Source organism: Bos grunniens, chromosome 6 (assembly GCF_055505025.1).
Source record: "Bos grunniens cultivar Pamir isolate PY7600 chromosome 6, Bosgru_T2T1.0, whole genome shotgun sequence".
NCBI classification, from domain to species: Eukaryota; Metazoa; Chordata; class Mammalia; order Artiodactyla; family Bovidae; genus Bos; species Bos grunniens.
Window position 1 is genome coordinate 22,702,991 of NC_141170.1, and position 27,906 is coordinate 22,730,896.

At 41.1% G+C, this 27,906-nt stretch overlaps 1 protein-coding gene and 1 long non-coding RNA gene across 5 annotated transcripts; one reads left to right on the plus strand and one right to left on the minus strand.

Moving 5' to 3' along the window:
* Nucleotides 1–330: 330 nt before the first annotated feature.
* Nucleotides 331–23,346, minus strand: FGF5 (fibroblast growth factor 5). 4 transcript variants are annotated; one of them, XM_086407569.1, is made up of 4 exons: nucleotides 23,214–23,346; nucleotides 21,996–22,321; nucleotides 13,781–13,884; nucleotides 331–1,325 (listed from the first exon to the last, which is right to left on the minus strand). In XM_086407569.1, exons 2-4 carry the CDS (start codon nucleotides 22,000–22,002, stop codon nucleotides 978–980), a joined length of 459 nt encoding a protein of 152 aa, XP_086263695.1. In that variant the 5' UTR covers nucleotides 22,003–22,321; nucleotides 23,214–23,346; the 3' UTR covers nucleotides 331–977. The 4 variants fall into 4 exon arrangements, with proteins under 4 accessions (XP_086263695.1, XP_086263692.1, XP_086263694.1 ...); XM_086407566.1 differs by lacking the exon at nucleotides 23,214–23,346 and having other exon boundaries at nucleotides 21,996–22,590; XM_086407568.1 differs by lacking the exons at nucleotides 13,781–13,884; nucleotides 23,214–23,346 and having other exon boundaries at nucleotides 21,996–22,623.
* Nucleotides 22,747–27,449, plus strand: LOC147370400 (uncharacterized). Its single transcript, XR_015166132.1, has 3 exons — nucleotides 22,747–24,341; nucleotides 24,436–24,536; nucleotides 24,777–27,449. It is a non-coding gene; the product is annotated as an uncharacterized LOC147370400 (long non-coding RNA).
* The last annotated feature ends 457 nt before the right edge of the window (nucleotides 27,450–27,906 follow it).

Genomic DNA, 27,906 nt, shown 5'->3' on the forward strand with positions numbered 1-27,906 from the left:
GGTATTTTAAGCACTTTGGTTTCATAGTCTATGCTTGATGGACAGAATAAAATGTATTTCTCCAGCTTTAAAGAATGAGGGCAGGGGGTAGATAAAATGGGAAGTGAAGGCAAGGTAGAATTAGCTATCAATAAACACTGCAAAATCAGTGCACTTGAACCTCTAATTCTTTTCCTTGCCTCAACTTTTAATTCCACCAAAAATTCCTTACATTTTCTCCTTACTTCTAACCCATTATAGCCCAGCCACCACAGAGACAGGATTCCATATATAAAATCATGAATTTACACACACTCACACACACACACAAACACAAGCTGAGCCTTTAGTGCTGTTGAAGAGAATTTAAACATTTTAAGATGTAAAATTAAACTTACATGATCTGAGGTATGGTAGAAAAACAATCATAATAAAAATTAAAAGTGCAATGAATGAGAACAATGAAAAAGAAATCCACATGTTAAAAATGGTCTATAAACATATTTATAATTCATAAACTGCATTAAAATGGTTGTTTCATATCTTATCAATTAGAAATAATAAAAGTAAGAAAATATGCTCAATGCAGAGGTACTTTAAAAAAAAATCTAATAAAATACTTTTATCTCCATCAAAATATTCTTTGGAAACCAAAAATAAAAATGTATCATGTATGTTTTCTTCAGGTTGATCTGTAAAAGTCAGAAAAATACATAGTCCCCACTGTTGAACTTTCCAAAAAAGAATCCCTGTATGCACCAAGCATAAAGCAAAAGGCTTTATGTCGTCGTGAACTCCCTATATTGGTACAAAGAATTCCAGTTCAGTTACTATCAGAAAACATTTTTGTTTCAGTCAAGCTGAAACAAATGACCTGACTTCAATACAGTGTAGTATATAGCTGAAGCTGTGTCCAAGAAGTTGTCTTCAGAGCACTGAGGACAGCTGCAGAAACTCCTGAGGAGACTCCATGGTTTCTCACAAAACCAAAGTAAGTCTTAACCAAAGCGAAACTTGAGTCTGTATTTCACGGTGTTAGGACTTCTCCGAGGTGCGGAAAGGGGAACCTTTGGCTTGACGGGATTAGGTGGCTTTTTCTTTTCGGGAACAGTAACTGTGAAAGAAAGTTCCGGCTGCTCCGATTGCTTGAATCTTGGCAGAAAGTGGGTAGAGACGTGCTGAGGTTTAACCCGGGGGCTACAGCCCCGTTTAGCCTTCCCCCTCTTGTTCAGGGCCACGTACCACTCCCGCCCCGTCTTTTCAGTTCTGTGTATCGCGGAGGCATAGGTATTATAGCTGTTTTCTTGAAATCGCTCCCTGAACTTGCAGTCATCTGTAAATTTGGCCTAGAGGAAAAAAAAAAAAGAAGAGGAGGAGGAAATTCAAGCAATGATAATATTTTCAGCATGTAATATAAAGAAGTCTTTATAGAAGTCTTTATAGAAGACTATAAAGAAAAACAAGAATTCCACTGGCCCCTGCACTCCGACTCCATTCTCTTTATAAAGACACATTTGCCTCTTTTAAAGTTGCTTTAAAATTACTATTTTCATTTCTATATTCCTACTTCATTCATCTTTGTAATGCTGGTGGTTTACTACGAATTACACAATTGTGAAATAATATCAGTGTATATTAAAATAACAGGAATTCAATATATTTAAATTCTGTTGCTCTTTTTAACATACATTGAAAATTTTAGTTAAAAATTTAACTTTTAACGTAAGATTTTCCCCCTCCTAAACCATCAGGAAAGTAAATAGTACTATATTACTAAGAAAAAATTGCCTGGTAAAACATGAATTCATTCAGAGAAATGGGGTCATGTTATCCTTTGAAACAAGAATACAGTTTTCAGTCTCATCTGTGTGCTTCCTGGTGCTGAGAAAGGGGTAGCATATGGCCCTATTAATATTGCATGTGTTAAGAGTTCTTTAGCAAAAAATTCATCTTCACACAGTGATACAGGAGAGTCTATTTGATGCCAGGAAGAAAAAAATTACCTTTTGGAGTCACTAGCAACACTTCAGGCAGATATCACTCTCTCTTTCCCTCTACACACACACACACACACACACACACACACACACACACCTGCCCTTGAAAATGCTCACAGAACAGTGGAATAAGCAAAGAAGTAGACATTCATCATGGTGCAGTTTGATAAATGGAATTATGATAGTGGTATGCAGAGGGTACAAGGCATCTAAAAGGATAGAGGTGGCAGCGAAGAGGGCAGGAAGGTCTTCCCAGAAAAAGTGACTTTTGAGCTGAGTCTCAAAGTACAATGAGATAATAGTAATCAGGTGACATGAGAGGTTTTTCAGGGAACAGCAACGGTGTGTTCACAGGTCATCAGGAAGCTACTATAAGTTGTTCAATGTGACTTTCACTTAGGATGCATAGAGAAAGGACCCAGAGATAAAGATGACAAAGTAGGCCAGTACCAGCTCTGAAAAGGCTCAGTGTGCTGTACTGAGGAAGTTGAATGAACACAGCATAGGAGAAGAGCGCGAGATGGTGCCAAATAGACCTGCAATCAAATGCTAGTTCTGCCAATTGAGTTCTTAGCTTTAGGCTCCTTGTTCACAATACGTGCAGCCATAAGGCTATTGTGAGAATCAAAATATTTTTCTAGGAAAAGGATCTGGAGTTTAGCTTTCATCAAATACAAAAGAGTCCATAACTCCCAAAGAAGTAGAATTCCCTATCCTGGACTAGGTTTCACAATTTCAGGGAGGACCATTTGTACAAACGTCTTGGGCTTTGGAATACTAAGGATCTTGACCCATATATATGAACACTAAATACCAACTCTAGTATTCTTCCCTGGGAAATCCCATGGACAGAGGAGACCAGCAGGCTACAGTCCACGGGGTTGAAAAAAGAGCTGGACATGAATTAGTGACTAAACAACTACATATATATTATATACATAAAATATATATTTGTTTACATATATAATTCTTTATATATCATAGAGGTTCCATCAGTTCAGTTCAGTTCAGTCGTTCAGTCCGACTCTTTGCAACTCCATGAATTGCAGTACACCAGGCTTCCCTGTTCATCACCAACTCCCAGAGCTTGCTCAAACTCATGTCCATTGAGTTGGTGATACCATCCAAACATCTCATCCTCTGTCATCCCTTTTCCTCCTGCCTTCAATCTTTCCCAGCATCAGGGTCTTTTCAAATAAGTCAGTTCTTTGCATTAGGTGGCCAAAGTACTGGAGTTTCAGCCTCAGCATCAGTCCTTTCAATGAATATTCAGGACTGATTTTCTTTAGGATGGACTGGTTTGATCTCCTTGCAGTCCAAGGGACTCTCAAGATTCTTCTCCAACACCACAGTTGAAAAGCATCAGTTCTTTGGTGCTCAGCTTTCTTTATGGTCCAACTCTCACATCCATACGTGACTACTGGAAAAACCATAGCTTTGACTAGGCAGACCTTTGTTGGCAAAATAATGTCTCTGCTTTTTAATATGCTCTGCTTCAGTTCCACACTGGAACTAACAGTCCTCTAGTTTCCTTGCTTCTCTAATAATATCAAGCTTTCTTCTGCAGTACAGATCCCAACCTTGTAATCTGGAAGTCTGAACACTGCAAAACAATCTACATATACCTACTGTTGATGGCCACATAGAATTTTTGAGTTTTGAAAGGTACTGACAATATCAGAAGACAACCAATCTCAGAGTATTTCCAATAGCACATTTATCTTACACATGACAGTCTACCTAAGTTATTTACATTCGAGTGTAGAGTGTAGTTCAGTCAAAAAGCTCTTTATCTGAGGACTCTGATACTATGTATCTGAGAATCTGCCTACTGGCAATTTCTTTGACTGGGTCTTTAGCAGGCTATAATCTAGTGTTTTAAAGAACCATTGTCTATGGCTTTCTCTCATCACATCCTAACCTACTGGCCCATACCTAGGACAAGGGTGCTATGCTGACATTCCTTTAGAAGAGGAGACATTTATTGTTCTTATTGGCTTTCCATTAAAAAGGCTTTCTTACAAACCAAACATAGATTTGTCAACTTAGCTCTTAAAAGGCCATCAGTGCTCTCCCATTCAATTAGATAATCTCAAAGTTTTATTGTAAAATAAAAACTATAGTCATGTGGTAAAAGAAGAGGGCTGCAGAGGAGGAGATGGTTGGATAGTGTCACCGACTCAATGGACATGAACTTGGGCAAACACTGGGAGACAGTGAGAGACAGGGAGGCCTGGTGTGCTGCAGTCCACGGGGTGGAAAAGAGTCAGATACAACTTAGCAACTGAACAACAGCAATAGTCTTCTGGAATATTTTCTGCTACATAAATGGACAAGCATTTTAGAAAGGTGTGGAAGATTTCATTAAAGAACAGTAGCACGTATATTCATCCTGCTTCAGATTTTTTTTCTTAAAATATGTCTGAATAACATTTCTAATGTACAGTACATTATACTTTGACTTGACTTCTACCCCAGTTTCACACACACACAAAAATCATTTTCCTGAAATAAAGACAGCAGTGATTACTTAATTCAATTTTGACAAATTTTTTAAAAGTGTTGGCACCCCACTCCAGTACTCTTGCCTGGAAAATCCCATGGATGGAGGAGCCTGGTAGGCTGCAGTCCATGGGATCGCTAAGAGTCGGACACGACGGAGCGACTTCACTTTCACTTTTCACTTTCATGCACTGGAGAAGGAAATGGCAACCCACTCCAGTGTTCTTGCCTGAAGAATCCCAGGGATGGGGGAGCCTGGTGGGCTGCCATCTCTGGGGTCGCACAGAGTCGGGCACAACTGAAGCGACTTAGCAGCACTGTATAATTTAACCTTTTTCTCCTAACAGTGTCAATGAAAATAAAGAAGAAACCTGTATTTTTTTTTAAATTGATGTGACCAACAGACACATGCATACACACACCTAACCTATAGCAATACTGTCCCTAAAATTATTGCATCTAAAAACTTTCTCCCTCTCCCCCTCCTCTGCTCAAGATTCATGTTCTTTCTTAAGAGAAGCCTTTACCAGGATGACTGTTCATGCTCTAGGTCTTTCAAGGGGCACTTAATTGTCACATGGGGTATAGAGATAGAATTCTGAGGACCCACACACTACTTGTAGGCCCTTAGCCATTCCAAACTTCACACTGAAACAGAAGCAAAGGCAGTCAGACTGTTTTGGTTTTCTTAATTGACTTCTAATTTAATGTTTTGTCTGAAAAATTCTTCCAGCTACGATGGAACAGAATCATTTGAAATGAACATTTCAGTGAGTTTTTTTTCATCAGGGGATCTAGTTTCTTCTGGAGAAACTGACTGTTCCTATCAATATTCCTGGCCCTTTTCAGACAAGATGGGAACCCCAAGCAGTGCATGAAAGTGAAAGTGAAGTCGCTCAGTTGTGTCTGACTCTTTGTGACCCCCGTGGACTGTAGCCCACCAAGCTCCTCCATCCATGGGATTCTCCAGGCAAGAATACTGGAGTGGGTTGCCATTTCCTTCTCCAGGGGATCTTCCCAACCCAGGGATTGAAGCAGACGCTTTAACCCCTGAGCCACCAGGGAAGCAGTGCATGGCTATCCTTAATGTTACTCATTAAACATCTCTATAGCAGAGTCATCAAGCAGCAGAATTATTTAAATGTACATTTGCCATTATACAATTTTAGATAATAAATCTACCAGGCTAAGTTTAACCTTTGAAATTCTTTTGGAATTATAAAAACTCCTTTAGCAAAATATATACTTTTAAAATAATAGAGCTGTGGTGTTCTGTGATAACCTCAAGGGATGGGATGTGGGGGTGGGAGGGAGTCTCAGGAGGGAGAAGATTCATGTATATTTATCACTGACTCATGTTGTTTTATAGCAGAAACCAACACAACATTGTAAAGCAATCATCCTCCAACCAAAAACTTAAAAAATAAAGATTATTTCCCTAGAAAAAGTGAAGTCAACATAAAGACTTTATCTACAGTTCAGGTGTGAAGTAGAGAGGTGAATCAGATTTCAAATAAGCTACTGAAAACAGAACACACATCACCTTCATCCTACCACCATCAGTCACTACAACAAAACCAATCATTAACATGTTCATAAAGAACCCCTATCTTTGTTTCTAATTCATTATTTTCTGAATTTATTCAATAGATGTTTATTGACTATCTATCACATCCCAGACACTGCTGGTTGCCATTTTTACGAAGAAAGACAATTTAATATGGTTCTGCCTGTGTTCTTTGTTGACTTAAATTATCTGTGTTTTTCTCTTTAATTTCTCCTTGATTTTGCAAGTGTAAAAATAAGTTACAGTCAACAAGCCATAACTGCAAAATTAAAATGAAATGTTTAAATTGGCTGATTTCTACATAATTTAAAATAGTCTTAACTGACAGAACAAATAAAAACTAAATTACACTACTTTTGCTTGAAACTATGGAAATAATTCAGAGGTGGGGCAACACAGTGCTGTTAAATAAAACAAGAATTTTGGGCTTAGGAGAACACTTTGCCTTGATTCTACTCATCTCCTCACAGGGAGAGGGCACACAGTGGATATTTAAAAGAAAAATCAAATTCAGTTCAAAGAAAGTAATATTCCACAAAAGAACAAGTCTGCTTAATTGAAATCTGAAGGTCAATTAAACCAGAGAATTCTTTCTGAAACAATATTTTTAAAAAACTTTCTAAAACCTTTTAATATAGTTTTTTTCTTAGTCAACATGCTCTAAGATGATTGAGAATCTTATAGCAAGGGAGCTGAGGGCATGTTAATAGGGTCCCAATTCTCATTATGTGCCACTATCAAAGTAAATATATGATGTATGAAAGAGATGTATAAAGAGGATTGAATTCAGGCTAATAGCAAAGCCCTGGAGTATAAACCCTCGAGTCTGTGGGGTATTTAATCAATTTTAATTCTTTATTTCACTTTTTATTTGATTTGCCTCTTGCAAAACTTTATAAAGTTAAGTAATAAATACAAATAATTAAAATGTTGTCGAAGGCTATATAATATTATTAAATCATTAAACTATTCTTATAGACTGTAATCAACGCAGTTATAGACCAAATTGTGCTCTAAACAACACTTTCTTGCTGCCTGCATCCCTACTTCCGGTTCCTCTATGTTCTTTCAGTGTGTTTTGGTTCCCAGTACTACCCATGCCAATGGGACTGCCCGGGTCAGGCGCCCTAAGCCCAGGCTGTTTTGTACGGTTGCGCAGGATGTTCCCAGCACAAAAGTACCAACCTTCGGTAGTGAGTGAAAGCCGAAAGCCAGACCCTGCTCCAACTGCTCCCAAGCAGAGAACTCCAGAACAGGGCAGCACGCACACTGAAGGTGGCCTCCTACTCTTCACAAGTATTGTATGGGTCAGTTGTAGGCAAGCCGTGCCATCTCCAGAGCTTGGCCATATTTCCTGCTTAGCAATCTCTAATCTGGCCATTCTGTATCTCAATACTTCATGCTGAGCAATCAAGGGAATATATGTGAGTGCTCAGGCATGAGTTCTCAGTCCCTTAGTCATGTCTGACTCTTTGTAACCCAGTGGACTGTAGGCTGCCAGGCTCCTCTGTCCACGGGATTTCCCAGGCAAGAATACTGGAGTGGGTTGCCCTCTCCAGGGGAATCTTCCTGACCTAAGGATCGAACCCAGGTCTCCTGCATTGAATCAGATTCTTTACCGTCTGAGTCACCTTGCTCAAAAGAGCTGGGCTATTGAGGCCAGGTGTTTTACGTATATTATTTCATTCTCACATAATTCCACAACTATTAGGATGCTATTATCTGATTTTCCAGCCAGAAAAATAAAGAAACTAGTTCCTCTAAATCCCCACATTTACCAAATGCCAAGGTAAGCCTAAGACTTAAATCTCATCTACTGAATCCTAGATTCAAGCTCTTTCAGTAACAACGAGCAAATTCAAGGGTATCTCCTAGGCTTCTGTACAGTACTACCTTGCCCTAAAGTTGCTCCATGTTAAAATACTGATAAAAACAACTGCCACTCCCCAAGCCACCGGAGATATAGAACACCATCTCTCACTTTAGGCTGAAATGGATCTCCAAAGCTACAAGTCAATTCATTACATGTAATTTTCCTCAATAAAATAGAGCTTCAGTGTTGGAAAGATCCCCTAGAGGAAGGCATGGCAACCTACTCCAGTATTCTTGCCTGGAGAATCCCCATGGACAGAGGAGCCTGGAAGGCTACAGTCCATGGGGTCCCAAAGAGTCGGACACGACTGAGCACAGCACAACCATATAAACATAGTGTGAAATTAAGGGAAAACTGACATTTACTGCAAAGGTAGAATCCTGAACCCATTTTTTTTTTTTTTAGCCTGAGTTACTAGGTACTCAATTTTACTGTGTAAATTGAAAGTCCTTAGAAGATGGGGGTGCTTCCCAGGCGGCGCTACTGGTAAAGAACCTGCCTGCCAATGTAGGAAACATAACAGACAGGGGTTTGATCCTTGGGTTAGGAAGATACCCTGGAGAAAGGCATGGCAACCCACTCCAGTATTGTCGCCTGGAGAATCCCACGGACAGAGGAGGGGGCGGGCTACAGTCCATATAGTCCCAAAGAGTCGTACATGACTGAAGTGGCTTAGCACAGCACAACACAGAGGATAAGGGAAGTTTCTATTCAATTCCTTTACAGAGGCCAATAAATTATTTTTTTAATGATGATGATAGCCATCACTCAAACCTTCATTTCTCCTTTCAATAAACATGCCCAGCTCTGGGGCTGCGGACTCCTCCTCACTCTGCCCCCAGCTCAGGGAGTCCAGTCCAGACTCTCATCCTGGGCAAGCCAGCTGGCACCCTCTGAAACCAAGAAAGGAGGCTTTTCTAGTCCTTGCTCAGGGCTGATCAAGCATACATTCCATGCCTGTTTCGTAAACTCTGCAATTAGCTTTCCTTCCAAGCATGATCCCCTAAAACCCTGAGAAACAAAAATAATTCCACCACATGCTTCTTTCTGTATGTTTAAAATAAGCTAAAATGTTTTCCCCCAACAACCAATGGGTGATCACGTATAGTTTATGAAAAGACTGACAAATTCATGATAACCACTTTTTCTAAGATTTAGATTTTTAAGGGAAAAAAACACGATGCACGAGAAGGATCTTAAAAAGTTATGAGATTATGACCATTGGAATTCCTTGCTTTCAAATTAAGTTCCTTGGGAAAAGGAAAACCCAGGACATAAGAGGCTACTGTATGCAAGACGAGTTGGGACCTAAAGAAAAGAACAAAAAGGCCAATAATGAATGCGATTTGAGGCTGGTCTAAATATCCAAGGGGGTCACAGCTGCCTGACCCCAAAATCAGAAAGAGGAGAGAGGGGATATAGGATCATGAAACAGCTGCCTGAGAGCAAATTCAGGAAGATCTGTTCTAACATTAAATGCTGAATACTTTCCAGGAACTATTCTAAGTGTTTTATATGTATTATCTCATTTAAAATGCTCCACTATCACCCTGTATTGTTAGTTTAATTTTCTTCCTTTTACAGCTGATAAAGCCAAGGAATAGAAAGATTAAGTAAAACAATACGGTTTAAGAAGAATGACACAATTTAACTACCAGACTCAAGATCTCCCTCTCTTACATCCAGACCCATCTCAGATAAATCCAGGAAGGCACCGTATATGAGACTCTGGATAAAGACAAGCAACCTGAGAAGAGAGCAAGAACAGAGTGAGGAGGGAGCATGAACAGACAAGCAGGCAGAGAGAGACCGAAAGAGAAGGGTGCTCAGCCTCACCTAGTACCTCAGCCTGGGAGTAAGTGGATAAAGTACAGAGGCCACAGAGAAGGCTCTGACTAACCCTCAGGGTCTTGGGGAAACAATTACCTCGTGCTTCTCTCAATGATTCTCAAGGCATCTTGAGAAAAAGACCAGACACCTTCCTCCTTGCAACGGCTGCTGAAAAAAACCTGCACACTAGGGATCTGACTGCATTGTCTATTTAGGGTCTTCCAGTTAAAGGTCCAGAGAAGGCAATGGCACCCCACTCCAGTACTCTTGCCTGGAAAATCCCATGGACAGAGGAGCCTGGTAGGCTGCAGTCCATGGGGTCGCTAGAGTCAGACACGACTGAGCGACTTCACTTTCACTCTTCACTTTCACGCATTGGAGAAGGAAATGGCAACCCACTCCAGTGTTCTTGCCTGGAGAATCCCAGGGACGGGGGAGCCTGGTGGGCTGCCATCTATGGGGTCACACAGAGTCAGACACGACTGAAGCGACTTAGCAGCAGCAGCAGCAGCAGTTAAAGGTCTGAATCGGAGCTGCGTGGAGATTAATATGAGTGTGTTGGTTGACTGAGTGCACAGAGCAGAGCACACTGAGATGGCTGAAGTCCAGATAAAACTTCTCTTACAGAATTAACAAACTTAGCACACAAAGGAGGTCAGCATAAATGTTGCCTAAACCTGAGCTTTCTGGGCTGATAATACTGTTCACCATCTTCATGTCCACTGACCATGAAGCATTTTCTGAAAGATTTTCTGTGAATGAAACAGATCTCCTTTTTCTTCCGGGAGTACATCCTAAAAGAGGTTCCCGATGCAGCTCCTCATCACACTGAATGACCAACATTTACAAAACAGTGTGATAAGTTTCATGGTGCACACGTCTCCTCCTTTCTAGACTTTAAAATCAGGTACAGGAGACACAGAAGTAGATGGGGGAAAAAGATCCTCCCAAAGAGCTTGGAATGAGAGAGAAAGAGAGAGAAGAAAGCAAAAATAGTCTAAGGATGAACCACAGTATTCACTCTTTAAAATGTAGCATAAAAATATTATTAAAACATGCAACTATTAATTTCCATAAAATAATAGCTGAAAATAGTGTAAATAGTTCCAAATGAAACAAAATATCTTCTTTCGAGCTACCTTTTCCATACCAAGCATTATAGCATTTAAATGCAGAGAGAATTTTTAAAGCATGTTATTCTGGTTCAAGTTTTTGTTAACTGTGGTAACTTAGGAAAATATTTAACATCTCTGACTGAGACTGTTGCCTCACCTAACCAGGTAATGAGAGAATGTGAGTGAAAAAACTTTGAAAGAAATATACAGATATTTTATCTCTACCTAGTAACTAATTTGTAATAGTCTGATTGTTACTATATAAAACAAGAAAAATCTACTATAATCCATGAATATTTCTCGACATACTATGGGTTTACTTTCCCCAGAATTATATGACTACTTTACATTTATAGTTCACACTTTGTAAATAGAACCCCAAAGTTACTCTTCATTAATTTAAAATTTTTCCGGTTTTATTGAGATACAATTGACATACAACACTGTGTAAGTTTAAGATATACAACATGACGATTTTATATAGCTATTTTTTGAAATGATTATAAAGTTACTCTTTAAATGGCTCTGCACAATTATTAATTTAAAGCAACTCACTTAATTATATATTTAATCTTGAAAGTGTAAGGCATTTTAGCCTTTTTAGTGGTGATGAAACTTTGCAAAAGTCAAACTAAATCAAATAATTATATTTAAAGTTATAAGAACAATTTTTCAACATGTTTAACTAGTAACTAAAAAGAAGAAGCAAATCAACTGGCATATAACTAATAAACATTAGGGCTAATACTATACCTAAATTCAACTTCCTCAAAAATAATTCGCTTTATAATCTAATTAGGTGTCTATCGAGAGAATAATAAAAGCTCAAATAAGAGACAGTGGGCTTGGACAATTGGTTTTTAAAAAATTCACATAATCATAGGGCTTAATTTTTTATCTTCAATTCAGCTCAAAGTCATCAGAATGACTTTTATATCAAAGAGCTTCAATGAGTAACAAGAGCAAGGCTTGCTTTGTACTGTTTAAAAGTCATTACTCCATGAAATAACTTTTAGCCTGCCAAGATGAGAAAGAATAACAGATGCTGTTTTTGCATTATCTGCATTATTTCAGCCAGCCTTCCTTAGACATTTGGGTCAAGTTTCTAGAAATTTGTTACTTGCATTTGACAGAGGAATCATGTATCCTAACCTCTCAGTGTGACCTTTCTAATTGGCATCCATTTGTAATACTTTGCTTGCTGCGACAATTATCCTTAAGCTGGCCCAAGGTAGTCTATTTTTTGCATATGCTAAGGCTTGAATCAGAATATTTTAAAAATTAAGATTTTCACCCAAAATAAGCAAACCAATAACAGAAAATTTTTTTCAGGAATTGCATATTATTATAATGCTTAGAGTTTGAAGGTGTTTCAATCTTTAATGACCAAAGTAGATTGAAGAAAAGTTATTCAGTGCAGAAGCATTTGATGATTCTTTTCCATTCTGTGTGTGGATTTTTAGAACATCTTTTTAAAAATAAAATGGCATGTCCTGCTTTCCACAGAACTTTGCCCCTTAAAATAGGTTATAAACCAGAGCAATTATTTTATGAATATTGTAATTTGCTAGAATAAAATAATCTGCTCAGAAAATGAGATAAGTAAATCTAGTTATAACTCTTGCAATGGATGATTGAAGAGGTTAACAAAGATTTAATAAACTGAGATTATAGTAGTTTATTGTATTTAAATTTGAATTATCTAATAATAGGTAATATTTATTGAGCACTTACATTGTACCTAATATTGTTCTAAAAAGCTTTGTATATATTATCTCATTTAATCCCCAAATAACTGTAGAAATAGCTTCAGTTTTATGATCTCCTTCAAAAGCTATTAACAAGCCACCTTTAGATGCTAGAGAAAGGAAAACAAAGTCTTAAACAGTAAACCAAGTGAAATTCTCTTTCAATTTTTTAAAAGTCTGTAAAGCAGAAATCATAATTAGTAAGTTTCAATTGACTGCGCTCGATTAAAACTTCCTATATACTTTGAAAACTGGGAGTCATATTTCTCCAATTTAATAAGAATTAAAGTGAATAAGGATTAAAGGAGTAGCTTTAAAGAAGAACTGCTTTTTAAAATGATTTAGTGTGACAAAACAGTACACCACAGACAAAGCATAAATAACTTTAAGGGCTGTGCATACACACTAATACTAATGAAAGAAACTCTCAACAGGAAAATTAAGCTAAATGTACTTTACTAACTTTAAAACATTTTAGTGTTTCCCAAGTAATGAGCATTTTCAGAACAAAGCGTAGAAATCTATAATTTATAAATTGATTACAAACTGCGTAACTAGTCCAAAAAAAGTGTTTACGAGTGCAGAATCAGTCTTCGTAGTTTTAAGAAGTAATTGTTTTTGATGTAACAAAAACTACAAGATGAAAATGTCTCAAATGAAATTTCTCTATTAAAGGTCAAAATCATCTCATTATTGGTTTCTTCCCACCATACTTATTAAAATAAATATGTTTTATGACTTAGACTCCATTTTTGACATAATAAGTAGCTTTTAAAATTAATAACATGATTTACTGGTTACACAACCACCATCAGTATGTAACTTTAAAATATAATATCGTATTTCCATAATGTTTCTCCTTACTTGGACCACTATTAAGACATAAATAATGACAATCACTTAGAGAATGCTTTTTTCAAATAAACTTATCCTTAAACCTGTTTGTGGATTCTATATTATCTTTTCAAATAAATAAAATATTTAAATTATTACTTACAAAAACACACACAATTCTCTTGGTTTAATGGACACATAATCTTATAAAAATGAAAAACATAAAGTTCTCTGGGCAAATTGTCTTATCTATCAATTTGGAAAATCACTCGTTCCATTTTACACATGTAAAATCTCTGTAACACCTTTAACAAATATAAAGTAGTTCTACTTACACTTGCATGGAGTTTTCCTTTTTTTGACATCGCTAAAAATTTGTTGCTGAAAACTCCTCGTATTCCTACAATCCCCTGAGACACAGCAAATATTTCCAAAATACCTAGGATGACAGAAATCCCAAAATAAAACACAGACTCCTCTATATATCATTGTGAAGATTTAAATTTCTACAGAGACTCTTTCCATTCCTTATTACTGTGATTTTTTTAAAAAGTATTGAACATCCTTGTTTATTGTGACATTTATTATGTAAAAGGAAAAAAAGGTTTAGCACTCAAGTATTCATTTAAAATGATAAATTTCAAGGTTCAAAATTTGCTTGTGCTTCATTAGCACTCATTTTTTCCTAAAATGATGTCACTATTCATAATCAGTGTTTGACAGAAGAATCTTTTCAAGTTCTAGAGAAATGGAAAAGACTGTTTAAAATGTTTTACAAAATAATTCTCATGCATTGTTGCTCGGTCAAAGTTAAGACAGTCCATTGAATATTAAAGCACATACAACTGCACTCAAAATTAATATAAATCACTGGAAGCCTTGAAAACAATATTCAATGAAGTAAAAAATCCCTCTTCTCAAATGACCATAATTATAAAAGTACAAATCAATATATATCATACCCTATCATTTAGTGGTTGCTTATTTCAAGATTACACATAACAAGACATTGAAAGCACCATAGATAATTTGGGGTTGTAAGCTCAATGAAGTGTTTGATGGATTACGGTTTGAGACATCTTGCATTTTGAATGACTCTTCTGGAAAAAATCTCATGAGGTATTTTATTATGTTATCATTTATATTTGGTATTTCATAGTGAGAACTACCAAGTCTATGTCCCTCTGTCTCCTATAATAACTTGAAAGTTCACATCCACTGGGTCAAAAGAGTTGCACACTACAGTTCATAGCGTATTTTTAAGAAGCTGAAACTCATAGTCTGTATATAATTGGAATTCCTGCCTGTTTACCATAAACTCATATGTAATGCCATATGAACAAGAGAAAAGCATAGGGCTTTTTGTTAACTGCCTACATCAAATTGCAAAAATAAAAAAGATAAAATATTATTCATTAAAGCTATAAATGGACCTGCCTTGGAAGAAAGGAAGGAAGCAAGTGGGAGTGGAAGGGAGAAGGAAAAAAAATCTCAATATTTCAATCTGTAGTATTTTGAGCATATATTCTAATTAGCATATTTCAATAGGACTCTGTTGAATAGGGAAGTTCATCAGATTTTCTTAACATGGTAATCTCCTCCTACAGTATTTTAAGTATATATAAAATTATTCAATATACAAGAAGCAGTGTATTGTGGATATACATGTATATAATACATACAAACACATATATGAGTATCTTTATAGAGCACTAAATGTTGCATAATGTGACCTAATACCTATAACTGTAGCAAATCCTGCCACTTATTTATTCAACTTCATTTTTAAAAAATACTTGAACAGAAAGTTCATAGGGAAACTACTGTTCTTATGAATAAGTGTTCTTAGCCTGGAGTAAATAAAACACATCTCAAGAAAACTACCACTACCACTTTATTAGTGGGTGTTTCTTTAAAACGAACTCCCCCAAATCTAAAAACTATTGGAAAGGAATTACTTTTGCTTTCAGGAAAAAAAAAAACTAAAAAAAAAACCAAAACAACACTGTGTCTTAGAAATTTTTTTCTTCAAAATGTTTTCAAAATTCAATTTATAATAGATGTTATGATACAGACTGATTGTGATGCGTATACAAAGACTTAGAAGCATTATCATTTTATCAAATAGTAACAAAGCACACAGAATGCTTTGTAAAGACAAATTTACTACATAATGTAGTACAATAATAATATTATTAATAAAGCATGATTAGAATATCTGATGCAAAGTTATATTTCTATCAAAATTACAGGGTGATATTGAAAATAGCATTAATGATTTTTGATATTTCGGAGATGATAAATACAATTGAGAATACTATGTAGACATCTGTTAAAAAATGAGACAGGGAGAACACAAGAAATCATCTATGTGTAGAATGACAGATACAAAACAGACAATGTGGAGTTGGTAGAAAAGACTTGATTGTATGTTTCCCTCAATTAACGCCTGGCTCTTTACTGGTAAAGGCTTTCTGTATTATTGTCTGGAAAATCACCTGGTTTTGTAATCTATTGTGTATTAGTCGGGGGAAAAAATTCTCATTAATTCTCATGTGTTTGCAGGTTAACATTTAAGAGGTCAAGACAAAAGGGCTCTGTAAATATTTGTTTAATATTTTGTTTATATAACTGGCTTCCGACAACATATTCTATTTTTAAGAAAGACCCATTTTGACTCATTTCCCAATTGCATGTATATGTTATATAAAATTTGCATTGTAATAAATTTTAAATATGGGGAAGATGAAACAATATGTGTGAAAATGTTATTTTATTACATACTACATGGCTTCTTTTCTTATAAGTTCCAGTACAAAAAAATGATATATTGCCTGAGAATAAAAGGATTTTATAATTTTAAGAAAATTATATTTAATTGAAACCTTGAAAATATAATTCTGCAAAAATCATTCTATTTCAAGTTATGAAGAATGAAGGAAAGAAACAAGCTGAGATTAAATGAAATAATTGTTTTTTCAAAAGTTAACTTTGGTATGATGTTCTAAATTTTAATGTAATTATAGTGTACTATTGGGAACACTTGTAAGATTATAGTTTTAAAGTCATTTCAACAGTAATTTCACAATGTCTTTTTTCATAGAATATTGGAGTAGATTCTTCAGGCCCCACAATTCAACCTCTTTCCCCTCACCTGCCTAAAAAGATCACAGGCCTATTGATTTTTATGCCAAATCTCAATAACTCATTAAAGAATTCTAAGTGTTTTAAACCTATGTGCACTAAATCACATGTATATAAATTTCAGAAAGCATTTCTCTAAAATTGATTTTTTTTTTAATTTTAGTAATTTCCGCTTAGGAGTCAGCAATAATAAATTTGATGGGAATTTACAATTCCCATGGAAGCCCAAATGGTAGCCAGAAGAAAAACTGTGGAAGGCCAAGTGTCTCAGATTACAGTCAGTGAATGTTTGTAAGTTGGATTGTTTCTTTGATCATCTCACTACCTCTCTTCCTTTTCAGGATACTCCATGTGTACACATGTATGAATATATGTCTTAGTAATCTCCTGCTATTTTGGTCCTGCTGTGGGAATGGGAATGGCACCCCACTCCAGTACTCTTGCCTGGAAAATCCCATGGATGGAGGAGCCTGGAAGGCTGCAGTCCATGGGGTCGCTGAGGGTCGGACACGACTGAGCGACTTCACTTTCACTTTTCACTTTCATGCATTGGAGAAGGAAAAGGCAACCCACTCCAGTGTTCTTGCCTGGAGAATCCCAGAGACGGGGGAGCCTGGTGGGCTGCCATCTATGGGGTCGCACAGAGTCGGACACGACTGAAGTGACTTAGCAGCAGCAGCAGGGGGAATGGGAAAGAGAGAGAGATCAGTATAAATTAATTCACATTAAAGTACAAGTGACAATGTGTTATCTTTCCTAGGGTGCTCACATTTAAGAGGATCAAAAGTAAAAAGCAGTGTTAAATTGAAGGAATTATTCTCTGTTGGTGGAATTCTGGGATTGACATCTAGGTTGAAGGATGCAGGGATTCAGGGTCTCGCACTGCTTAATCTACTTACAAGCATTAGGTGTTCATTACAAAGTAAACTTATTCCCATAAGAAAATCTCTATCTAGATTTGTTCACTTAGTCCCCTCTAGAATTTTTAATACAGTAAGACTTTTATCAATGATGGTTGATACAGTTATGTAGACATCTCCCTTTTTTCTATTTTATCAGTGAATAAGATACACAAATATTCCATGTATTCAGAAGATTTCAACAGTGCATCTGAAAACTCTCAAAGATAAATCATTTAAAGCTGAAGTTTCTCTACTTGGCTTCACACAGCAACAAACATGATAAGTCATTATCAAATCTGAGTCTTGAAATCTGAGTTTAGCAGTCTTCATTAAGTTAGCAAATTTGCCACTTGAGTTTTTCCATATAGATTCTGGTTTATTTAGGCTTCAGGGACTATATAAAGGTTGACTGTGCATTAATATCAAGGTTGACAGTGAATTCAGATTTTTAAAAGCTAGCCAAAATAAATGACTGTAATCTCCATAATTTTATGTGAACGGTTAGTCTTTGTGTAGCTATAGCCTTAAGCTTTTGCTCCCTGAACTGACAGTTACTTGACTGCCTTTTCTTCAGTGGCCCAAGATAAGCCAACAGAAGCATTGTATTGAAATTAAACTTGAAAATGTAGAAATTAAAGGAAAGTTTTATTTTCATTCAGTAGTGGAATTCTATCATCTATCCTGTCTTGCCCATCTTCATCCTTCCTTAGCATTTCCTATGATAAGAGTTTATGTGCAGTGAGCTTGATTCTTGTCTTTAAAACTTGGGATAACTCTTGTATGAGAAGCTAAGACTATATTAAGTGGTACACCTTAGCTAAACAAATTATATTTCAAGATCTATGGGAAATGTACTTTTGATAACAAAACAAAAAATATTCAGGGTTTTGGAAAATTTTTAATGTCAAATGATAGTCATGAAACATACATGCATATATATTTCTCTCTTCTGATAAACATTACAGAAAATTATGGAGTTTAGAAGAACCTGTAAGAATGCAGTTTCATGGCAGAGTTTTGACTCTTTACAGAGGTAACAAGCTGTGTCAGAATAATGTGTTTTCCATCACTGCTAACTCATAGACAGTAGAATTAGATGATGAGGTAAAACTGATGTATCCTCCATGGTTCTCATGGTCCAAGCTCTCTCAGCATCTCTTAAGAGATTTGGGCAAATGTTTCCTCATCTACTCCAACCAATAGTCCATAAACAACTCCTGTGTTTACATATGTATCAGGAAACCATCATGTGCTATCTTCAAAAAGGTCTATGACCAACTTCAATTAGCAGATCTTGTTTCTCTTTCACAGCTACTTAAAGACAGAGATTCATTTTAAACTTTCAAATTACATGCTGTCCTTTTAAACATGACATATTTTATAAATTCTTCATGGATCAACAGTAGCAAAATCTTATGATACAGTATAGGACATTCCAGACATCACAAAGCTGAAAATCACCATGATTTAAACAAATTATACTTTCCTCTGTGAGAAAATCCTATAGAAGGCAAAGGAAAAAAAAATCCCAACTAACCCAATATCAAGTAACCAGAATATCAAGCTTGCTGAGCTAGGTATCCTGTGTTGGGTACATGAACAAATGCATGAATGAATAAGTGAACTGATCGAAAGCCAAGCAAAAGATACAGACTAAACTGTGAAAGGCTGTTATAAACTGGAATGAATTAGGAAAGCGTTAAATTTCTTAGTTAAATTAAGAAAGTTTTATTTAGGCACTTTTATTTAGTTTTGCTTAAGAAACAAAGCAGCATTTTGTGTCTGTTCTTGTTAGATATCTTTCAAAGTGGATTTTAAAATAAAAGGTACCTTGGAAATAAATACTGGCCAATGTCTTCTTTAGCTGAATGTATTCTCTGTTGATCTGTTCTCATTTTCCCTTTCTCTACTTTTCTATAACTTCCCCTCCAAAAGGCCTAAGCTGCAAAAAATCTTTGTCTCTTGTGGTTTCTTCCAAGAGAAGAGGGTAAATACTGTGGGAATGAGTCTGGTTTTCAGAGATTCCTAGCACACCAAAACCCGCTCCAACACCTCCTTTACCCACTCTGGGATCCAACCTGTGGCTCCTTGCAGGTTAGCTTTGAATCTTCCCTTGGGAACATAGAAGTCATTCTCTGTTGAGGCTGAGTTTGGGGATAAACTACAGGAAGAATGGGCTTCCCTGGTGGCTGAGTGGTAAAGAATCCACCTGCCAATGCAGGAGATGTGGATTTGACCCCTGAGTTGGGAAGATCCCTTGGAGAAGGAAATGGCAACCCATTCCAGTATTCTTGCTTGGGAAATATCATGGACAGAGGAGCCTGGTGGGCTACAGTCCATGGCATCTCAAAAGAGTCAGACACAACTTAGCTACTGAACAACAGGAAGAACAGAATAGAAACAGTGTTCCTGTAAGAGGAAGAGGGAAAGATTACCACAAGTGGGGAAATGAGCTCTGATGTCTGGTGGAAGGAGAGCTGGGTGGGACAAAATGAGGACAGATGGAAGTAACACTTGCTTAGACATAACATTTGCTTACCCTGAAATCTCCGGAAATTCCCCTTCACCCTAATTGACCTTGCCTTTTACCACCAAATATGGCGAGAAGTTTAACGAGTGCAATGAACCTTAAAACACAGAAGTAGGCCCCTCGGACTTTCCTGGTGATGCAGTGGATAAGAGTTCACCTCCCAAAGCAGGGGACAGAGGATCAATCCCTGGTCCGGGAAGATTGCATATCCCCCTGAGCAACTAAGTCCTGTGCCTCAACTCCCGCGCCCACACACTGCAACTAGTGAAGTCTGCACTCTGCAACTAGAGAAACACTGCAATCAGAAGCCCATGCACCACAAGGAAGGGTAGCCCGGGCTCCTGAAAGTACAGAAAGACTGCCACTGCAAGGAAGACCCAGCCAAAAATAAATACATTCTTTAAAAAAAAAACAAAAACAGTCCCCTCTGAAGAGCGTGTGGGAGGCCCTGGCATTCGCTAGGGCTGACGCGGAAGGCCCTCTCTGGGGTTCGGTGCTCCAAGCCACCTCACCACGGGCAGCACAGCAAGCTGAAGGCAGAGGCGGTAGGAGCAGTCAGGGGCAAGGGGCAGGCGTGGACGCGCTCGCGTTCCACTTCCCGCCTCCTGAACTCCCAAGAGAGAGCTTGCCAGCCGGCCCCCCCACCGATATGCGCATCTCCAACCCCCCGTGGGGGCGGCTGCCAGCCCCGCAGTGGCGCCCCCGCTCCTCCAGAGCTTGGTTAAGAAGAAATCTGTGGGTTCACTGGCTTGAGGCAGAGAAAGTTAAGTACACCTGGGAGCCACCAGGCTGACACTCCGGGCCGGATGACTGTGCGCTGTCTCCTGGCCACGTTTCCACTCTCCCTGGGTCCCTGAGGCCCGGCCGTGAGTCTATCTGTTGGACCAGCCCCGGCTGGAAGAGCCATCTGGCCCTACCGAGGAAAACGTCCGCAGAGATGTCCCCAGTCCCACACATCTTTCCCCTCTGCTGCCTTGGAGAAACAGAAGAATCAGGAACCGCAGTGATGGTCTGGAAACTCAGACAGAGTGGAAGGGAGGAGACAAGGAAGGAGGGAAAGAGAGAGAGAGCTAAACTAAGAAAGAAAATTTTAAACTTGGCTTAAATTTAAAAACCCACAAAATTTTCACCTGTACTGAACTGAACTGCCTCTAAATGTTCTCTAAAATACCGAACTTTCCTTTAATTGTCCTTGGAGGACAAAAGGCCGGCCACTCTTCCTCACAAGGTCTGGTCATGGTCTCAAGATACTAAACGTTGCTAAACTCAACTCCAGAATTAATAATTCGAATGTCCATCACGTCTCCCTCTCGAAACGTGTCCAGTTTTCTAGATCACTGTCTTCTTCCAGTCAGAGAACGTCTGGTCTCCTGTCTGGTATACCTATATATCCTATATGTATATGATGTGCAAATATGTACCTACCTACAAGAGACATATACGGATACACACACACACATATACGCACACACATTATGTAGCAATTTGGGGTTTGTGGTAGCGGTTGTGAGAGGGGAGTATGTGAGATTTGGTTATTTTTAAAAGAACTGTTCCGTTATGGGCAGGTAAAGGGGTGCACTTTGCTGCCCAGTGGAACATGCTAGTCTGGTAAACAGAAGCAGAAGGTAAACAGAAACTAAACAAGGAGAAAGATTTTTGGTTTTCCTCCGGGCACAGGTTGGAGCTCCTCTTTGGGACCAGGGCAAGCTGGAAACAAGATGCCTGTCTGCACCAGCCTCGGGGTAGCCTGTACCTCAGGAATCGCCTTTCCCCATCCCCACGAGACCGGTAAGGGTGTGCGTGCCACCCAGACGCACCTCCAACCCAACCCGCCCGGCTGTTTCGAGGGCCGGCTGAATCCCAGTGGCCCAGGCTCCGGAAGGTGCGCTCACAGCCTGGGGAATAACCGGCGGTCCCTCTCGATGCTCCCACCACCCGCTCAAGACAGGTTTTGGAGGAGAGCAAGCAACTTACTTAACATATTGGCTTCGTGGGAGCCGTTGACTTTGCCATCCGGGTAGATCTGCAGATGGAAACCGATGCCCACTCTGCAGTAGAGGCTGCCGGTCCGGCGCCCCGAGGGGCTCCACTGGAAGCTGCTCTGCTCCAAGCTGCTTCCTGGGCCGCCCCGAGAAGCCGCGGAGGAGGAGGAGGCAGGGGAAGAAGAGGAAGTCGCGGTGCTACTGCTGCTCCGGCGGCTGCTGGCGCCTCCCGGGTTCCTCTCGGTGGCAGCAGGTCCGGGCTGCCCTTTGGGTGCGAGGCGCTTCTCCCCTTGAGCCCAGGCGCTGAGGATCAGGTGGCTGAGGAAGAGGAGGAGGAGGAAGGACAAGCTCATGCTTCCAGCCGCGGGGGTCCTAAGTGCATCTTGCAGGGTTGGTTCTGGGCTTCGTAGCCCCTGCGCGGCTGCGTGCCTCTGGCGCTGCCCCCCTCGCCGCACCGGGTGGACATAGCCTCGGGGAAGAGAGAGAGGGAAAGGGGGGGAGCGAGAGAGAGGGAGGCCACCCGAACGGATCTCGGCGCTGGCACTGGGATATTTATAACGCCAGTGATCTCACTGCTCCGTGCACGCCTGCGAAGCTTCCCCTCACCCGCCGCTTTGTGTACTCTCCGGCCGGTGCGGGGAGGGGCGGGGGTGTGGAGGAGGGAGGAGATGGGAGAGGGCGAATGGGAGGGGAACCCGGGCGGAGGGAAGCTGCACCCCGACGCCCGGCGCGCGCGCACCCGGGCCACGCACCCCAGCAGTTCTCACGCGCCGCACGGCCACCTCCACTCAAGCCAACGCGGCGCCGAATTCAGCCCCGCGCGAGCCCCTGGGATGGGGGCTTGAAATGCCGAGTGAGTGAGTTCTCATCCTCTCGCACCTCCGCGGAACGCTGGCGTCCCAGCAACGCGCCCTCGCCTACCCAGGATCCAGTCTCCAAGTTCACTTCCCCGGTGCCCAGCCGACCCGACTGTCACCACCCCCGCCCCGGGGGTGTCTCGGGAACTGCATCCCGAGGGGGATTCATCCCGGCCGGGGGGAATCCCCCGCCCGTGCTCCAAGTGTTGGCCGCCAAGAACCAAACAAGGATTCGCAGCCCAACTTGGGAAGGCTTTGGTGTGGCGCGCTGGGTAGAAGGCTCTGGCCGTTGTTGTGGCTACTGATTTACTAAAGAGCTAAGGAGTGGGTTTATTCAGTGTTTAGAGAGCCACCTTAAGCAATTAACGCCAGGGCTCGAGCTGCTTTCCTGCTGGGAAACTCTTGGTAGCGCTAAACATCCTGCCGCCTGCCGCCGAATCGGTTTTTCCTTCTGGGTAGCTCCGGGTCTGCGTTCCGGAGCGTGAGCGCACACGCACACCGTGCTCGGAGCCCGGCAAGAGAGGCAGGGTCTGGGCACCACCGACGCATGTGACCGACTGTCCAGTTGTCCTCTCTCGCGCCAGGATCCCCGTGGCAGGAAGGATTAGCTCACGGCTCGCTTCAGCTTACTCAGAGCTGCCACTGACTGAAGGGCCGACCCCACTGAATGATTAATGATGCGCGCTCTGGATTTCAGGAAACCTGAGAACCGAGAATTCCCGTGTAGGCGATGCCCCTACTGTCATTTATCTGAGAAGTATACCTGGCTTACATTCTTGAAATATTTCCGTCTGGAAACATATTTGAAGCCTGAAACTACGTTCTAGTACATTATTCACTGTTCAGTTTAATGAAAAGGCTGTGATTTGGCCTGATAAGGTGATTTGGCCCGGTAAGGTCTAAGACTGATGGGAAGAACTTGCTTCCTCTATTATTGAGTCCCACTTGAGGAATCCTATCTCAATAATTAGAAGCCTATAAAGCACTTGTTTGTTTTTCAGGATTGGTAATCTTCCTTGGCTGGAATACTTAACATCAAGGCAGCTGTTAACAGAAAGTCACCTGGACAACTTAGTGAAGCCACTGGGTGGAGGGAGAGAGGGGAAAGAAAGGGTGCATCACTCGCAGATGTGTATGGCCTGGGCACAATGCTCCTGACATACTGTGTAAGATGCTAAATCACTTCAGTGCTAAGTTATTTCAGTCGTGTCCAATTCTTTGTGACCCCATGGACTGTAGCCTGCCAGGCTCCTCTGTCCATGGGATTCTCCAGGCAAGAACACTGGAGTGGGTTGCCATGCCCTCCTCCAGGGGATCTTCCCAACCCAGAGATCAAACCCAGGACTCCCATTTTGCAGGCAGATTCTCTACTGTCTGAGCCAACAGGGAAGCCCTATGTAGGATGCCATCCTGGGCTAAACACCCCTTCTCTTTCTGCTGTGCTTGGCTCAAGCTCTAGGCTTCCGGCTTAACTACCACAGGTAAGCAGATCCTTGCAAGGCAATCCTGAAAGTGGAGATTGAGGACAGGTGGTCCCTCACAACAATCTCCTTGACTGACATTACCTCTTTTCAGGCTGAATGAGTAAAGAATGCTGAGCCTGGGCACTGTGCCTTCTGCAGGTGATGCCCTTGAGTCTCTGACAAAGCTGTCAGGGTTTAAGGCCCATGGCATCGGTAAGTTCCCCTGCCTGTGACACCATATACCACCTATGCCTCAAGTGACAAAGATTTTCCAAAGCAAATCCAGTTGCTTGTGTCTCCACCTCCTCTTCCCTGGGGGTCTGCTGAAAGAGCAGGAAAGTGACTGACCTTGAAGACACCATCAACCTCCTTTCCAAATCCTAGGGCCAAAGAGACTCTGAGGCTGAGCCTCTCTCGCTGAAATTCCTCCTTTTCTTTTCCTCTGTTTTTCAGATTCTCCAACCCCACCCCCAGTGAAACAGCCATTCTTGTATCCCTTTCATCTCCTGCAAGATTCCAGCTAGGGATCAAACTTTTGTCTAGGGATGACCCCAGAAGGCCAAGACACTTGCTCAAGTTTTAGCTCAGCTGTACCTGGAGGGTGGGGAGGTGCCCTCCGACTTCCTCTGAGAGTGAAACGTCAGGGAAAGCAGAGCATTGCTAAGCGGAGGAGTGACCAGTGGAGAAGAGTGGTTTGAGTCTGGCAAATCAGATCTCAGATTCCTTCTCAACTCTGCTGGATGCTGGTTTTTTGTTTGTTTGTTTGTTTTTTGTTTTTTTTTTTTGAAGTTGCGATTAAAACTGAATGAGTATGGTGTGCAGGAGCATGTAGAGTGGGTACCACTGGACTTTTAAAAATCTAGAAGAGGGCTGAACATGTATTTGGGTTGTTAAAAAAAGAACAAGCTGAACAGTTAAAGAAGACAGGGCTGCGCCTGCCCTCTGCTCTGAACAGCCAAGCCCCCTTCCATCCCTCCACAGCTCCGTAGAGAAAGGGACCAGTCGCCCCTCGATTCCGACTGCACCTGTCCTGGCCTGCGCCCTCCCTGCCTAACTCGGGGCACAGCAGATCAGCTGAGCCTGTGTCCACCACACATCTGAGGTCTGAAAAACTCTCATTTCATGGTCTTGGCTACCTGGTCTCTACTCCTACCAGCTCCACTCAAAAGAGTGCAATCCTGTACCGCTTTTTTTTTTTTTTTCTCCATCATCAAAAGCCCCCTGACTGGGGATGATCCCTCAGTCCATTCACAGGCCAATGAGCCTGGTCAAGGTCGCCAGGGCTTAGGTGGAGGTGCCCGCGGCCAGTGCTCCATCCTGTTTTTAATTCCTGCACTCTCCCAGCCTCGGAAGCGAGGCCGGAGAGAAGGTGTGTGTTCCTGGCTGCCTGCAGAGAGAAAGCAAACGGTCCTCCAAGGCTAGCTTCCACTCATCGCCCCCTGGAAGGGTCACCGAAAAACTAACCAAAAGGTTAATGGGTCCCACCAATCATCCAGGCATCAGCTGTGTCCCCAATTCTTGGGATTTACTTTCCTCAGTTCCTCAACCCCTCAGCCTCAGGTTCGGTAGCCCTATCTCCTTAGACTTACCTTTCCTAGCCCTAGCACCTGAGTTTCTTTCCAGTCCTCCCCCAGTTCAGCGTGAGAACCCGGAGGTGAATTTCTCTTAGCTTTTTGTAGCTGTACCTATCGTCCAGTCTCTAGGAATGGGAGTCAATTGAAAAGCAAGCTATAATGACTTGTATCCTTAGATCGGTACTCAAAAGTCTAGGGAGAAAGAGATGGGGATGAAGAGGTCAGCGCCCAAGGTTCCCTTCACCTGAGGGATAAGCTTACTAATTACAATCTTCCTCTGGCTGGAAACAGAGGTCAGAGGTCTCTGAGACCAGAGGTGAGGCCAAAACTTGGTCCATCATATCTATAGTGCTTCATGCTGGGTTGAAGGAAGGACCAGAGGTAGATAATGAGACTGAATGAGCAACCCTGGACAGTGCACACCAGTTTCCCAGAAGGTTCTCCAACCCAAGAACTAGGCTGCCAGGGGGAGCCTCTGGACCTCACACAGGCTTCTGTTCAGAGCCAGTCAGTCTCTACACATCTCTGCTGCTGGAGGTGCTCAGTCACTTCAGTCACTTCAATTGTGTCTGACTTTCTGCGACCCTATGGACTGTAGCCTGCCATGTTCCTCTGTCCATGGGATTCTCCAGGAAAGAATATTGGAGTGGATTGCCATTTCCTCCTGCAAGAGATCTTCCCAAGGAGGGATGGAACCCGGGTCTGTCTCCTGCATTGGCTGGCCGGTTTTATCACGAGCGGCCACCTTAATATAGGTTTGCTATAGTGCAAGGCAAGGGCTGGTTTTCTTGGCTTGATTCATGCAGACAAAAGTCCAGAGGATCTCAGAAATTTTTTCCTTTGTGAAGGGCTTCAGTCTGGCCCTCCCTCTCCATTCCTGCTGCCCTTCCACACACTCAGAAGCTGTATCCAGACAGCAGCATCGCTTTTTTTTTTTTTTTTTTTTTTGCTAACAGGGTCCCTGCTGACCCCACAGAGACTTCTAGCTCCATAGGATTTTTGATGCAGGCACAGTTGCATTGTGGGAGGAGTCAGGCACTGACCTCGTTGGAGCCGTCAGTCCACGTTCCTGCCAGGACCCTCAGTTTCCTCCAGGCCTGGCTTCTCACCAGCCAAATTGGCAGCAACTACAAGAACAAATAGCCTGTGGCTAAAGGAGCCGGGAGCAGGCTGAGAAGGGTGGGAAGGGCCGGCTGTGCGGCAAGGAAGCAGAGAGGAGGGGCGCACCGGCAGGGTGCTGACGAGTGATTAGGAACTCTGCGGGTCCGGAGGTTAGATCCCCTCCTCTTTCTCCAGGGCCTACTACTCCTCTCTGAAGAGGCAGCTGCTTTGAAATGGTCACAGGCATTTGGTCTCCTCCGTATCTGTGAAGTCAGAAAGCAAAGCAGCCTTTGCTAGTAGAAGGAGACCTTTTGTGAATTGACTGCATGGAATCAGTTACTTTTTCTCATAAAATTAATCTCTGGTGCTTTCCAACTAACTTTGTGACTAGTTTAACTTTAGCTTCTGCTGCATCCATGCACTGAGTCCCAAAGCACTATAGGTCCCCCAGTTACCTCAGCACATGATGTCCAATTGGAGAAAATACATTCTCTTCTTAAAGTACTAGAAGCCCCTTATTCTGTCCAGGGCCAGCCATGGAAGATGGAGGACATAGTTCTTTGTGCTGGTGACACATGAGTGCAAAAGCTGTGATTTGATTTTTTTTTAAACTGTTTTATATTGGAGTATAAAGCTAGTGGAGGTGATGGAATTCCAGCTGAGCTATTTCAAATCCTGAAAGATGATGCTGTGAAAGTGCTGCATTCAGTATGCCAGCAAATTTGGAAAACTCAGCAGTGGCCACAGGACTGGAAAAGGTCAGTTTTCATTCCAATCCCAAAGAAAGGCAATGCCAAAGAATGTTCAAACTACCACACAATTGCACTCATCTCACACACTAGTAAAGTAATGCTCAAAATTCTCCAAGCCAGGCTTCAGCAATACATGAACCATGAACTTCCTGATGT